Consider the following 14,691-nt stretch of genomic DNA (forward strand, 5'->3'; position numbering starts at 1 on the left):
GTCTTTCTTCACTGTATGCCTTGTTGGGTTTGGCTGGCTCTGAATATTAATTGTTGATTCAGACAGCCATTGTCTAAGTTACAAATAGCAAGTCCATACATTTCCTGCACAATAATGAAATTAAATACCTATTTTTTTTTATTTCATGTCTTTCTAAATATCTTTTATATCTGTGCTTATTGTATAGAGACATGTAAATATGTTTTTGGAGACAGAGAGTCCCAAAACAGAAAACGCAGCAGCAGTCAACTCCATCACTGCCCCTTCTGCACACATAAGGCTACACAATACATGTTCACATCAAGGCTCATGCTTCAGTGACCTTTGTTGTTTCTTTGTTTACTGAATATGTTTGACGTTCACATTTTTGATTCACCCCATTTTTTTCCACAGTTATGTACTTTAACTTTATAACCTGTTACCTTCCTGTTACTCCTCTCCTTCAGACCTCATACTCATAAAGTGTACCTTAAGTTGTAGAAAGGCGACACACTTTCATTGTGGCTATTGCACGGCAACAACAATCAACAGAACACAGTTTCTGAAGCACCTGACAAAACCATCAACATCCAGTGGCCCTATATAGAACACTATGCTATAGTGTAACAGTAGTCGCTTATGTTTTCTCTCCTCTTTAAGCTGACATTAAATCAATGCAGGCAAACATTTAACAAGCTATTCATATTAAATCAGCCCCAGCCTGGCGCCAGGCCCAAGAGATGCAGCTTCAGACTGAGTAGCCCCGTGTCCTCATCCCCATTCCCCTCACAATGAACCAGCCCTACTCCCAGCTGAAGAAGGAGGTGAGCAGTATTGTTTTGAATGACATGTCAGTTGGCAGAAGAGCAGGTGGTCTGTGGGAATTTCTTTTTTTTTTTTATTATAATGACAAAAGAAAAATGATCAAGTTCTTTTCAGTAATAAGAATTCTAACACCGTTCAACATAATGATCATTATATGAAACAAAAGCAGCCTGGAGTTTGAAGCACTGAGTTACTCAGTCTGTATGAAAGTAACAACCAATGTTAAAATAATACCCTCAGGTCATATGGCCAAGGTATTTCTCCATGGCTTTGTTGCCAACTAAAATCTGGTTTATTATAAAAGGTATCTGTTTTCCATCACATAGTGAATTCTGCTGTATGCAGAATGCTGCACGTATGTCTGCACAGTGTTATATTTTCAGGACTCGTGTGGCCTGTGGTTGCGAGGTGGTGGGGCCCAAAATCCCTGCCAGCATCCCTGTGTACACAGGAGTTATAGATATAACTTAAAAATGCTTTAGTAAAAGTTTTGTTTGCATGCATGCACTTAATTTTGGTAGAGTAACTCAGATTATGTCAATGTTATAATCAGTTGTGATAACATAAATCAACTGTACCTATATAAAATACCTTAATTTGTCTGACCTGAGTGGTGTAATGTCCTTTAACACTAGGCTATACCAATACAATACAATAAACACAAACGGAAGGTATCTTAAATTGTTAAAAAAAAAAAAAAAAAAAAAAAAGCTTACATTAATGAACTAACTAACTAACTAAATAAATAAATAAATAAATTATCCTTTTCAGCCCTTGTTATTCCCTCACAGGTTTACAATTTTCCTCTGAAACTGCATTAATGACTTGGAAAATAAAATTCGGTTTCTGTACAAACCCAGTCCTTCAAGTGTTTTTCCCACTCACAGAAAACACTACAATACTAAACCGGCAGAATACAATACTCCTCGCAGGCCTGCACCGTTGCTCGCGTGCGTTGAGTGTTTACTACTACAAAGATAATAATAATAATAATAATAATAATAATAATAATAATAATAAACGTGTATCCAAGCAGTACCTTTCAGAAATGCGTGGTCCACAGAGAAGGTCACCGGTCCCTCACCCTGGTGTTGGAAACCAAACGGCAGCATACAGGAAGAGCGACGATGTCCTGAGGATGTCCACTGTTGCTAGCAAAACTCTGAGTATCCCCGGTAAGCTCAGAGACGCGTCCGGTTCCTGGCTCCCGTTCTCGGGTCGAAAACAGTCCATACAGAGGCAAACACTCCCGACGAAGCTACTAGCCTTAGCCGTGTTAGCTTGAAGCAGCGCAAAGTCCGTCGGGTTAGTCTCTCTACTCGCTAAGCTAACGAGCAGCTATCTCGGTCCACAATAAATCAAAACTTTGAGCTAAAATTCTGTTACTCACGGCCGGTGTCCCGGCACGGATTACCTTGCTGACAATCCCTGGGAACACGTTAGAAACACAAACACATTTTGGTTTACATCCTCGCGAACAGGTGAAAAAAAAAACTCTCCGACCGTCCTCCGTAAAGTTGTCCTTCTTCCCCTCCGGGCATATCACGTGACCCAATCCATACACGTCAACCTTTCATGTGACCCTGAACATCTCTCAAAAACATATTCCTTACAAGAAAATATTTAATATTTCAATGAAATGAAATACATTGCTGCATTTTTAATTATTATTCTAAACATTTTTTTTAACATTTCTTTGAACTTCCTTATGAGCTTTACAATCTTACTGCATATTTTAACACATCAATATGTATTTTACTTATGAATATTAATTTTACACACTTTTAAACAGTTTTTAACCTCTACTTATTTATCTATTTATTAGGAACAAATATGTATTCATTTTAGTCCACTGGACTACATTTATTTTACCTTGGTCTTCAAGGAAACACGTTCTTCTAAGGGGCACCCAAGAGGAAGCAGGGTGGTGCAAATGGCAAACATTTGAAGGTACCATTTCCCTCTCAAGTTAAATTGGGATGGATTACGGGAAGAAGGGGAAGAATATATATATGTATATATATAAAAGAACCCTTAAAGAGCTACGGTTGAATGATGAGGAAAATATTCTCCTCATGGAACCATTCAGGTCACTGTTCCAGTTACAGAGCGATTGCGAGATTGTGGCTCCATATGCGAAAAACAAGATGCACTTTCTCTTAGCTATCGAGAATAAAGTCTCATGTCAAACAAAACAGATTGTTCAATATTTATTTTAACTAGTCAAGACACCTGTTATAACAGAATTTAATTTGTAAAATATATTTAATTCTTTACATTTGATAAACAACACAAACTACAATAGTACAATAGAGAAATAAAGTTTAAGATGTCAGTACAATATCACGCATAATTTTAATGGTTGTTTGAGCTGAAATCAAAATTAAATACAATGTAACTGAAACTGTATTTGTATATGGCTGTTAATTATCTTAAAGGATACAGCATTTAAATATAACTGTTGTATATATGTATATGTTCATTGGTTCTGCTTAGCTTTTCAGTGCTGTAGTATTACCTGTATGGAACAACAAGTTACGTAGAATTTTCATATGTGGAAGACAACATGTCACTTATGGTTTTACAGCAACAAAAGGCGTCAAGTCAGTTAAGGACATGAGTCTCTAATGCGTTGCTCAATGTCGTCGTAGCTAAAAACCACAGAGGCTATCTGCTCAGTTTCCTTTTTCTCCCCACACTCCATTAGACAAGTAAACCAACCACCACCAATGTAAGTCAGGTCTGAGTAACCACTGGGTCCATGGTGAATGATCCAGGGTTTGCTCCATGCACTTGGAGACTTTGGGGATTTGTTCAGATACGCTCCTAAATTAATCCTTTCAGACTTGTCACTTGGGTGAGTGAAGAGCAGCCACTTGTTCTGGTTCTCTCTTTGCTCCCCCTCTGCATTTTCACCTTCACTTTGAGCTGGAAAGGAGACCACACTTCCCTGACAACCTCCACCTGTTTCAACAAGCTTCACAGCACCACAAAGCTGGAAAAAATCACCTCCATCATTTCCACTGGCAGCCTCCACTCGATAGCTGCCCTCACTACGGGCATTGCAGTAGATGATGCTTTTGTTTCCTTCATCAAAAACCTCTGCCATTTCACATTCAACTGAATTTGTTAGAAGCGTTTTCCCAAACTGCCAATTGACACCTGAATCATCACTGTACAGGGCGAGTGCATGTGAACGATCATTCTTCGGGTAGCCATAAACAGGAACAATCAATCTACCAGACTCTGTTTGAAGACCATGGCCTGGCCCAACTGCAAAGGTGGCCCAGTCCTTAATTTCGTCCAGTTTGTCCGTCAAATCCGTCACCTCCTCACTCCAGTTATCTCCGTGATCCTCACTCGTGATGTAGCAGAGACGGGTCTTGTTGGTGCCCTTATCTATCTGGTCCCAGTCTGAGAGTTTGCCCTCGATACAGATGAAAAACAGGAAGAGTTTGCTGTTTTTCTTGTCATACACTGGGCAGGGGTTCATGGGACGGTGGTGATGCTTACAGGCCTCTTTCACTTCTTCAGGCTCTGTCCACTATAAAAAAATATTATTCAGAGTTGTGCAAATAAAACAAAGCAGATTTCATGGAGTTGAAAGTAATACTGTATATTCACATGTACTTCAGCCTTGAAACAATTGCTGAAGTCAATTACCTGAATACTCCTCTCACTGCAGGATACCTTTCCTTTTGCCACAACCAGCTTTTCAGTAGAGGTATCAGCTGCAGTCTCCCGTCGCTCTGCAAAGGCAAGAATAGTTTCACTTTTGGTTTCATAGAAAAGAGCAGGAATCCTGTACACACGTCCCTCTTCAGATTTAAAGACAGTTTGTTTCTGTAAAGTTCCACTGTTCATGGCTGGTGTCTGTGTATAAAATGGTCACTCAATACATGAGAAAGAACTGCGGTGTGTATCTCTACAATCTTACTGCTGTTTTTCAACTAAGGGTTTCACTAGACTGGGTGGTGCCATTTGTGAATGGGGGAGGGGTCTTTACTGATAGTTCTGCCTAATCCTCATCGTTTGCTTCTGACTGTTAAAACTTATACGCTGCTGTTGTATGATATGTAGTTGCTCCACCCCATTAGCACTTGTCCTTTACAGAGATGATTCTGGTAACAAGTGGCATTTCAAAATGCTTCAAACTAAATCAGTTCACTGTAGAATAACAAAGGCATTTGATTATAGAGACAACAGCTTCATCTACTGCAATACCAAGTGACACCTTTGAGTAAATGAAGTAAATCAGTGCTTGGCAAAGGTTAGAACACTTTCACTTTCCCACTCGTAGAAAAGAGCAGGAATCCTGGACACACCTTCATCATGAGATTTAAAGGCAGTTTGTTTCTGTGGTTGGACATCCCTTAAAGTTACAAGTGGTGATTGATAAGTTTGTGACCTGAGGTAGAAGGAGATGACTTTCACAGCTCTCGTTACACTCAAGTGCAGTTCAGCTCTTTGAGTGATTATGCGTAAAGTTTAAAGTTAAAAACTTTTGTGGTATTCCTGTTTTGGGGAATTGAAAATTGCAAGTCAGATCTGTCTGAGAAAATAGGAACATTGGCCTTTGAAAGACTTGCAGTGTGTATCTCTAAAATCATCAAAATTTGCCTGTTGAGGCTTTTATTATACTGGGTGGTGCAGTTTGTGAAAGAGGAAGGAGTTTTTCTTTTTATTTCAGTCTAAACCTCATTGCTTATCTCTGAGGAAATTACACATTTTTTAATGGGTTAAACTGTGGGACACAAACAGGTGGGAACAACATCCTTCTATCATATTATTGTAGTTTATTATTTTCTTGTTATTGAAGAATATATGTCATTACATACATCAGTAAATGGAAAAGCACAATAAGAAACAACCAGGATTTGAACATACAAATCAACACACATCATAACACAAACACAAAACCTTGAAATGTGTTTCAGAAATGACTAAAGTAACAACGCATTTTAAGTTTGTCACAGCCCTACAAGTGGGAAAGGAAGGTGAAATATTGCAAAAAATAAAAAACCTCTCCAGTCTGTTTTAGCAATTTCTCAATTCAGTAATTCCAATCATCCTCAGTAAAAACAAGTTGAGCAAAAAGTTAAAATATTAAAAGTTTCACATCTGGTCCAGAGCAGAAACTTTTAATATTTTCAACAGTGATGAAAATGTTTTCACTGCAATAGTATTTTGTTTGTGAAGTTTTACTTTATCAAACCTGACAGTTTCCCTTGAAGCCTCATTAAGATGAAAAGAAGATGCACTTTGTCTCAGCTACTGAAAAGAGTGTCAAATGTCAAACAAAACAGATTGTTCAATATTTATTTTAACTAATCAAGACAGCTGTTATAATAAAGTATTTGTGAAATATATTTAATTCTTTACATTTGATAAACAACACAAACTCACACATATGACATCTTTACAAGTACAATAAAGAAATACAGTTTAACATGTCTGTATATTTTCATGCATAACTTTCATGATTGTTAGAGCTGAAATCAAAATCAAATCAAACGTAAATGAAAATATAAGCAACTTAAAGTTAACTGTATTTGTATATGGCTGTTAATTATTTTAAAAGGCAGAGCATGTAAATATAACTGCTTGTAAATATGTAATATGTTCATCAGTTCTAATTAGTTTTTCACTGCAGTAGCATTACTTGTATGAAACAGCAAATTACTTTGAAGTTTCATATGTGGAAGACAACATGTCTCTTATGGTTTGACAGCAACAAAAGGCGTCATGTCAGTTAAAGACAGTGACACAGACATGAATCAGTGATGCATGGCTCAATGTCTTTGTAGCTAAAAACCACAGAGGCTATCTGCTCAGTTTCTTTTGTCTCCCCACACTCCATTAGACAAGCAAACCAACCACCACCAATGTAAGCCAGGTCTGAGTAACCACTGGGTCCATGGTTAATGATCCAGGGTTTGCTCCATGCACTTGGAGACTTTGGGGATTTGTTCAGATACACTCCTAAATTAATCCTTTTACACTTGTAACTTGGGTGAGTGAAGAGCAGCCACTTGTTCTGGTTCTCTTTTTGCTCACCCTCTGCATTTTCACCTTCACTTTGAGCTGGAAAGGAGACCACACTTCCCTGACAACCTCCACATGTTTCAACAAGCTTCTCAGCACCACACAGCTGGGAAAAATCACCTCCATCATTTCCACTGGCAGCCTCCACTCGATAGCCGCCCTCACTACGGGCATTGCAGTAGATGATGCTTTTGTTTCCTTCATCAAAAAACTCTGCCATTTGACATTCAACTGAAATAGTCTGAAGCATTTTCCCAAACTGCCAACTGACACCTGAATCATCACTGTACAGGGCGAGTACATATGGTTTAGTGCAGCAACGTTTGACAAAACAAAAACACGATGAGGGGCAGCAGGAATTATAAGCATAAACAGGAACAATCAATCTACCAGACTCTGTTTGAAGACCATGGCCTGGCCCAACTGCAAAGGTGGCCCAGTCCTTAATTTCGTCCAGTTTGTCCGTCAAATCCGTCACCTCCTCACTCCAGTTATCTCCGTGATCCTCACTCGTGATGTAGCAGAGACGGGTCTTGTTGGTGCCCTTATCTATCTGGTCCCAGTCTGAGAGTTTGCCCTCGATACAGATGAAAAACAGGAAGAGTTTGCTGTTTTTCTTGTCATACACTGGGCAGGGGTTCATGGGACGGTGTCCATCAAGATGTGCCTCTTTCACTTCTTCAGGCTCTGTCCACTATAAAAAATATTATTCAAAGTTGTGTAAAAAAAACCAAGCACTTTTAATGGAGTTGAAAATAATACTGTATATTCACATGTACTTCAGCCTTGAAACTATTACTGGGGTTAATTACCTGAATACTCCTCTCACTGCGGGATACCTTTCCTTTTGCCATAACCAGATTTTTAGTAGAGGTATCAGCTGTAGTCTCCCGCTGCTCTGCAAAGGCCAGAAGAGTTTCCCTTTCTGTATCATAGAAAAGAGCAGGAATTCTGTACACTTTAGCTTTAAAGACAGTTTTTTTCTGAAAAGTTCCACTGTTCATGGCTGCTGTTCGTGTATCAAATGATCAGTCAATTGATGAGTAAGACTCTCAGTGTGTATCTCTACAATCTTACTGCTGTTTTTATACTGAGGGTCTCACTAGACTGGGTGGAGCCATTTGTGAATGAGGGAGGGGTCTTTACTGTTAGTTCTGCCTAATCCTCATCGTTTGCTTCTGACGAAATTACACATTATTTTATTAGGTTGAACTGTTTCTTCAGTTCATAAGAAATGAAGAGATCATGTGGTGATAGTTAGATTTTTCCTGTTTAAACTTATTTTCCCACTCACGCTGCTGTTGTATGACATGTAGTTGCTCCACTTCATTTGCACTTGTCCTTTACAGAGATGATTCTGGTAACAAGTGGCATTTCAAAATGCTTCAAACTAAATCAGTTCACTGTAGAATAACAAAGGCATTTGATTATAGAGACAACAGCTTCATCTACTGCAATACCAAGCGGAGCCTTTGAGTAAATTAAGTAAATCAGTGCTTGGCAAAGGTTAGAACACTTTCACTTTCCCACTTGTAGAAAAGAGCAGGAATCCTGGACACACCTTCATCATGAGATTTAAAGGCAGTTTGTTTCTGTGGTTGGACATCCCTTAAAGTTGCAAGTGGTGATTGATAAGTTTGTGACCTAAGGTAGAAGGAGATGACTTTCACAACTCTCGTTACACTCAAGTGCAGTTCAGATCTTTGGGGGTTTATGCGTAAAGTTTGAAGTTAAAAACTTTTGTGGTATTTCTGTTTTAGGGAATTGAAAATTGCAAGTCAGATCTGTCTGAGAAAATAGGAACATTGGCCTTTGAAAGACTTGCAGTGTGTATCTCTAAAATCATCAAAATTTGCCTGTTGAGGCTTTTATTATACTGGGTGGTGCAGTTTGTGAAAGAGGAAGGAGTTTTTCTTTTTATGTCTAAACCTCATTGTTTATCTCTGAGGAAATTACACATTTTTAATGGGTTAAACTGTGGGACATAAGCAGGTGGGAACAACATCCTTCTATCATATTTCTGTATTTTATTATTTTCTTGTTATTGAAGAATATATGTCATTGCATACATCAGTAAATGGAAAAGTACAATGTGAAACAACCAGGATTTGAACACACAAATCAACACACATCATAACACAAACACAAAACCTTGAAATATGTTTCAGAAATGACTAAAGTAACAACGCATTTTAAGTTTGTCACAGCCCTACAAGTGGGAAAGGAAGGTGAAATATTGCAAAAAATAAAAAACCTCTCCAGTCTGTTTTAGCAATTTCTCAATTCAGTAATTCCAATCATCCTCAGTAAAAACAAGTTGAGCAAAAAGTTAAAATATTAAAAGTTTCACATCTGGTCCAGAGCAGAGACCTTTGATATTTTCAACAGTTATGAATGTTTTCACTGCAATAGTATTTTGTTTGTGAAGTTTTACTTTATCAAACCTGACAGTTTCCCTTGAAGAGGAAAAACAAGATGCACATTGTCTCAGCTACTAAAAAAAGTGTCAAATGTCAAACGAAACAGATTGTTCAATATTTATTTTAACTAATCAAGACAGCTGTTATAATAAAGTTAAAAATATTTATTTCTTTACATTTCATAAATGCCGCCCGGTAAGCTCAGTCGGTAGAGCACGAGACTCACTCTCTCTGGGTCGTGGGTTTGAACCCCACTCTGGGTGGTAGTTGCCCCTGTGACCTGGGCCTTGACCCAGATAAGCGGCAGATGATGACATGACATTTGATAAACAACACAAACTCAAACATATGACATCTTTAGAAGTACAATAAAGAAATACAGTTTAAAATGTAAGTACAGTATCATGCATAACTTTCATGATTGTTAGAGCTGAAATCAAAATTAAATAAAAAATAAATGAAAATATAAGCAACTTAAAGTTAACTGTATTTGTATATGGCTGTTAATTATTTTAAAAGGCAGAGCATGTAAATATAACTGCTTGTAAATCATTAATATGTTTATCAATTCTAATTAGTTTTTCAGAGCTGTAGTATTACTTGTATAAAACAGCAGATTACTTTGAAGTTTCATATGTGGAAGACAACATGTCACTTATGGTTTGAAGACAGAGAAAGGCATCATGTCAGTTAAAGACATTGGTTATTTACTCTCCAATGCCTTTCTTGACATCGTCGTAGCTAAAAACCACAGAGGCTATCTGCTCAGTTTCCTTTTTCTTCCCACACTCCATTAGACAAGCAAACCAACCACCACCAATGTAAGCCAGGTCTGAGTAACCACTGGGTCCATGGTGAATGATCCAGGGTTTGCTCCATGCACTTTGAGGCTTTGGGGATTTGTTCAGATACACTCCTAAATTAATCCTTTTAGACTTGTCACTTGGGTGAGTGAAGAGCAGCCACTTGTTCTGGTTCTCTCTTTGCTCACCCTCTGCATTTTCACCTTCACTTTGAGCTGGAAAGGAGACCACACTTCCCTGACAACCTGTACCTGTTTCAACAAGCTTCTCAGCACCACACAGCTGGGAAAAATCACCTCCATCATTTCCACTGGCAGCCTCCACTCGATTGCCGCCCTTATTACGGGCATTGCAGTAGATGATGCTTTTGTTTCCTTCATCAAAAACCTCTGCCATTTCACATTCAACTGAATTTGTTTGAATCATTTTGCCAAACTGCCAACTTTCACCATAATCACCACTGCACAGGGCGAGTGCATAAGATTTAGTGCAACGACGGTCTACACAACCTCTACACCATGAGGGGCAGCAGGAACTATAAGCATAAACAGGAACAATCAATCTACCAGACTCTGTTTGAAGACCATGGCCTGGCCCAACTGCAAAGGTGGACCAGTCCTTAATTTCACCTAGTTGGTCTGTCAAATCCGTCACCTCCTCACTCCAGCTATCTCCGTGATCCTCACTCGTGATGTAGCAGAGACGGGTCTTGTTGGTGCCCTTATCTATCTGGTCCCAGTCTGAGAGTTTGCCCTCGATACAGATGAAAAACAGGAAGAGTTTGCTGTTTTTCTTGTCATACACTGGGCAGGGGTTCATGGGACGGTATCCATCAAGATGTGCCTCTTTCACTTCTTCAGGCTCTGTCCACTATAAAAAATATTATTCAGAGTTATGTAAATAAAACCAAGCAGTTTTAATGGAGCTGAAAATAATACTGTATATTGACATGTACTTCAGCCATCAAACAATTGCTGAGGTCAATTACCTGAATACTCCTCTCACTGCGGGATACCGTTCCTTTTGCCATAACCAGATTTTCAGTAGAGGTATCATCTTTAGTCTCCCGCTGCTCTGCAAAGGCCAGAAGAGTGTCCCTTTCTGTATCATAGAAAAGAGCAGGAATTCTGTACACTTTAGCTTTAAAGACAGGTTTTTTCTGAAAAGTTCCACTGTTCATGGCTGCTGTCTGTGTATAAAATGATCAGTCAATTGATAAGAAAGACTCTCAGTGTGTATCTCTACAATCTTACTGCTGTTTTTATACTGCCATTTGTGAATGAGGGAGGGGTCTTTACTGATATTTCTGCCTAATCCTCATCATTTGCTTCTGAGAAAATTACACATTATTTTAATAGATTGAACTATTTCTACAGTTCGTAAGAAATGAAGCGATCATGTGGTGATAGTTAGGTTTTTCCTGTTTAAACTTATTTTCCCTCTCACTCTGCTGTTGTATGACATGTAGTTGCTCCACTCCATTTGCACTTATCTTTTACAGAGATGATTCTGGTAACAAGTGGCATTTTGTTAAAATGCTTCAAACTAAATGAGTTCACTGTAGAATAACAAAGGCATTTGATTATAGAGACAACAGCTTCATCTACTGCAATACCAAGCAACACCTTGGAGTGAATGAAGTAAATCAGTGCTTGGCAAAGGTTAGAACACTTTCACTTTCCCACTCGTAGAAAAGAGCAGGAATCCTGGACACACCTTCATCATGAGATTTAAAGGCAGTTTGTTTCTGTGGTTAGACATCCCTTAAAGTTGCAAGTGGTGATTGATAAGTTTGTGACCTAAGGTAGAAGGAGATGACTTTCACAGCTCTCGTTACACTCAAGTGCAGTTCAACTCTTTGAGTGATTATGCGTAAAATTTGAAGTTAAAAACTTTTGTGGTATTTCTGTTTTGGCGAATTGAAAATTGCAAGTCAGAACTGTGAGAAAATAGGAACATTGACCTTCGAAGAACTTGCAGTGTGTATCTCTAAAATCATCAAAATTTGCCTGTTGAGGCTTTTATTATACTGGGTGGTGCAGTTTGTGAAAGAGGAAGGAGTTTTTCTTGTTATTGAAGAACATATGTCATTGCATACATCAGTTAATGGAAAAGTACAATGGGAAACAACCAGGATTTGAACACACAAATCAACATACATCATAACACAAACACAAAACCTTGAAATGTGTTTCAGAAATGACTAAAGTAACCGCATTTTAAGTTTGTCACAGCCCTACAAGTGGGAAAGGAAGGTGAAATATTAACAAAAAACCTTCTCCATTCTGTTTTAGCAGTTACTCAGTTCAGTAATTCCAATCATCCTCAGTAAAAAGTTAAAATATTAAAAGTTTCACATCTGGTCCAGAGCAGAAACTTTTAATATTTTCAACAGTTATGAAAATGTTTTCACTGCAATAGTATTTTGTTGTTGTTGTTGTTTGAAGTTTTACCTTATCAAACCTGACAGCTTCCCTTGAAGCTTCATTTGAGGAAAACAAGATGCACTTCGTCTCAGCTGCAGACAAAAATGTCAAATGTCAAACAGATTGTTCAATATTTATTTTAACTAATCAAGACAGCTGTTATAATAAAGCATTTGTAAAATATATTTAATTATTTACATTTGATAAACAACACAAATTCAAACATATTACATCTTTAGAAATACAATAGAGAAATACAGTTTAAAATGTAAGTACAATATCATGCATAATTTTCATGGTCGTTTGAGCTGAAATCAAAATCAAATCAAACATAAATGAAAATATAAGTTAACTGTATTTGTACATGGCTGTTAATTATTTTAAAGGATACAGCATTTAAATATAACTGATTGTAAATCATTATGTTCAGTGCTGTAGTATTACCTGTATGAAACAACAAGTTACGTAGAATTTTCATATGTGGAAGACAACATGTCACTTATGGTTTGACAGCAACAAAAGGCGTCATGTCAGTTAAGGACATGAGTCTCTAATGCGTTGCTCAATGTCTTTGTAGCTAAAAACCACAGAGGCTATCTGCTCAGTTTCCTTTTTCTCCCCACACTCCATTAGACAAGCAAACCAACCACCACCAATGTAAGCCAGGTCTGAGTAACCACTGGGTCCATGGTAAATGATCCAGGGTTTGCTCCATGCACTTGGAGACTTTGGGGATTTGTTCAGATACACTCCTAAATTAATCCTTTTAGACTTGTCACTTGGGTGAGTGAAGAGCAGCCACTTGTTCTGGTTCTCTCTTTGCTCACCCTCTGCATTTTCACCTTCACTTTGAGCTGGAAAGGAGACCACACTTCCCTGACAACCTCCACCTGTTTCAACAAGATTCTCAGCACCAGACAGCTGGGAAAAATCACCTCCATCATTTCCACTGGCAGCCTCCACTCGATTGCCTCCCTCACAACGGGCATTGCAGTAGATGATGCTTTTGTTTCCTTCATCAAAAAACTCTGCCATTTCACATTCAACTGAATTTGTTTGAATCATTTTGCCAAACTGCCAACTGAGACCTGAATCATCACTGTACAGGGCGAGTGAATGTGAACGATCATTCTTCGGGTAGCCATAAACAGGAACAATCAATCTACCAGACTCTGTTTGAAGACCATGGCCTGGCCCAACTGCAAAGGTGGCCCAGTCCTTAACTTCGTCCAGTTTGTCTGTCAAATCCGTCACCTCCTCACTCCAGTTATCTCCGTGATCCTCACTCGTGATGTAGCAGAGACGGGTCTTGTTGGTGCCCTTATCTATCTGGTCCCAGTCTGAGAGTTTGCCCTCGATACAGATGAAAAACAGGAAGAGTTTGCTGTTTTTCTTGTCATACACTGGGCAGGGGTTCATGGGACGGTGGTGATGCTTACAGGCCTCTTTCACTTCTTCAGGCTCTGTCCACTATAAAAAAATATTATTCAGAAGTGTGCAAATAAAACAAAGCAGATTTCATGGAGTTGAACGTAATACTGTATATTCACATGTACTTCAGCCTTGAAACAATTGCTGAGGTCAATTACCTGAATACTCCTTTCACTGCAGGATACCTTTCCTTTTGCCACAACCAGCTTTTCAGTAGAGGTATCAGCTGCAGTCTCCCGCCGCTCTGCAAAGGCCAGAAGAGTTTCATTTTCTGTATCATAGAAAAGAGCAGGAATCCTGTACACGCATCCCTCCTCAGATTTAAAGAGAGTTTGTTTCTGTAATTGAACATTAGTTAAAGGTGCATTCTCCATGGTTCGTGTCTGCCTATAAAACGACCAGTCAATAGATGAGAAACACTTGCAGTGTATATCTCTACCAGCCTCCTGCTGTTCCATCTTATCTCCCACTAGGGGTTTTATGTGATATTGGGTGGTGCAGTTTGTGAGTCAGGGAGTTTTTTTTTGTTGATGTTTCATCCTAAACACATTGTTCACGTCTGATGAAATGCTTCACTTTTTTAATGAGTAATTTCTGTTTCTTCAGTTGATTAGAAATGGAATGAAAATAGCAGAGCTTTAAGTTTAAGTCAGAATTGGAGCACATCAGTTTCCTAAATTTAATTACTTTTGGGTTTATAATGAGGTGGAAAAAACATACTTTAAATCATCTAACCGTATTTCATTATTTGATTTTATGTGA

The 14,691-nt window shown here is 38.4% G+C and overlaps 4 protein-coding genes across 5 annotated transcripts; all 4 read right to left on the reverse strand.

Moving 5' to 3' along the window:
* Positions 1-2,918: 2,918 nt before the first annotated feature.
* LOC121180615 (sialidase-3-like) lies at positions 2,919-4,735 on the reverse strand. The gene is made up of 2 exons (XM_041036189.1): positions 4,468-4,735; positions 2,919-4,348 (listed from the first exon to the last, which is right to left on the reverse strand). Exons 1-2 carry the CDS (start codon positions 4,666-4,668, stop codon positions 3,413-3,415), a joined length of 1,137 nt encoding a protein of 378 aa, XP_040892123.1. The 5' UTR covers positions 4,669-4,735; the 3' UTR covers positions 2,919-3,412.
* Positions 4,736-5,585: 850 nt separating this feature from the next.
* LOC121180944 (sialidase-4-like) lies at positions 5,586-7,917 on the reverse strand. Its single transcript, XM_041036650.1, has 2 exons — positions 7,662-7,917; positions 5,586-7,543 (listed from the first exon to the last, which is right to left on the reverse strand). The coding sequence occupies exons 1-2, from the start codon at positions 7,851-7,853 to the stop codon at positions 6,557-6,559; spliced, it is 1,179 nt and encodes a 392-aa protein (XP_040892584.1). The 5' UTR covers positions 7,854-7,917; the 3' UTR covers positions 5,586-6,556.
* On the reverse strand, positions 5,586-11,318 carry LOC121180945 (sialidase-3-like). 2 transcript variants are annotated; one of them, XR_005893981.1, is made up of 3 exons: positions 11,061-11,318; positions 9,294-10,942; positions 5,586-6,019 (listed from the first exon to the last, which is right to left on the reverse strand). XR_005893981.1 is itself a non-coding variant. In XM_041036651.1 (2 exons), exons 1-2 carry the CDS (start codon positions 11,250-11,252, stop codon positions 9,977-9,979), a joined length of 1,158 nt encoding a protein of 385 aa, XP_040892585.1. In that variant the 5' UTR covers positions 11,253-11,318; the 3' UTR covers positions 8,856-9,976. The 2 variants fall into 2 exon arrangements, 1 of the variants encoding a protein (XP_040892585.1); XM_041036651.1 differs by lacking the exon at positions 5,586-6,019 and having other exon boundaries at positions 8,856-10,942.
* Positions 11,319-12,865: 1,547 nt separating this feature from the next.
* On the reverse strand, positions 12,866-14,419 carry LOC121180664 (sialidase-2-like). Its single transcript, XM_041036256.1, has 2 exons — positions 14,088-14,419; positions 12,866-13,968 (listed from the first exon to the last, which is right to left on the reverse strand). Exons 1-2 carry the CDS (start codon positions 14,385-14,387, stop codon positions 13,033-13,035), a joined length of 1,236 nt encoding a protein of 411 aa, XP_040892190.1. The 5' UTR covers positions 14,388-14,419; the 3' UTR covers positions 12,866-13,032.
* Positions 14,420-14,691: the final 272 nt, after the last annotated feature.

This window comes from Toxotes jaculatrix, chromosome 4 (genome assembly GCF_017976425.1).
Source record: "Toxotes jaculatrix isolate fToxJac2 chromosome 4, fToxJac2.pri, whole genome shotgun sequence".
In the NCBI taxonomy this organism is placed as follows: domain Eukaryota; kingdom Metazoa; phylum Chordata; class Actinopteri; family Toxotidae; genus Toxotes; species Toxotes jaculatrix.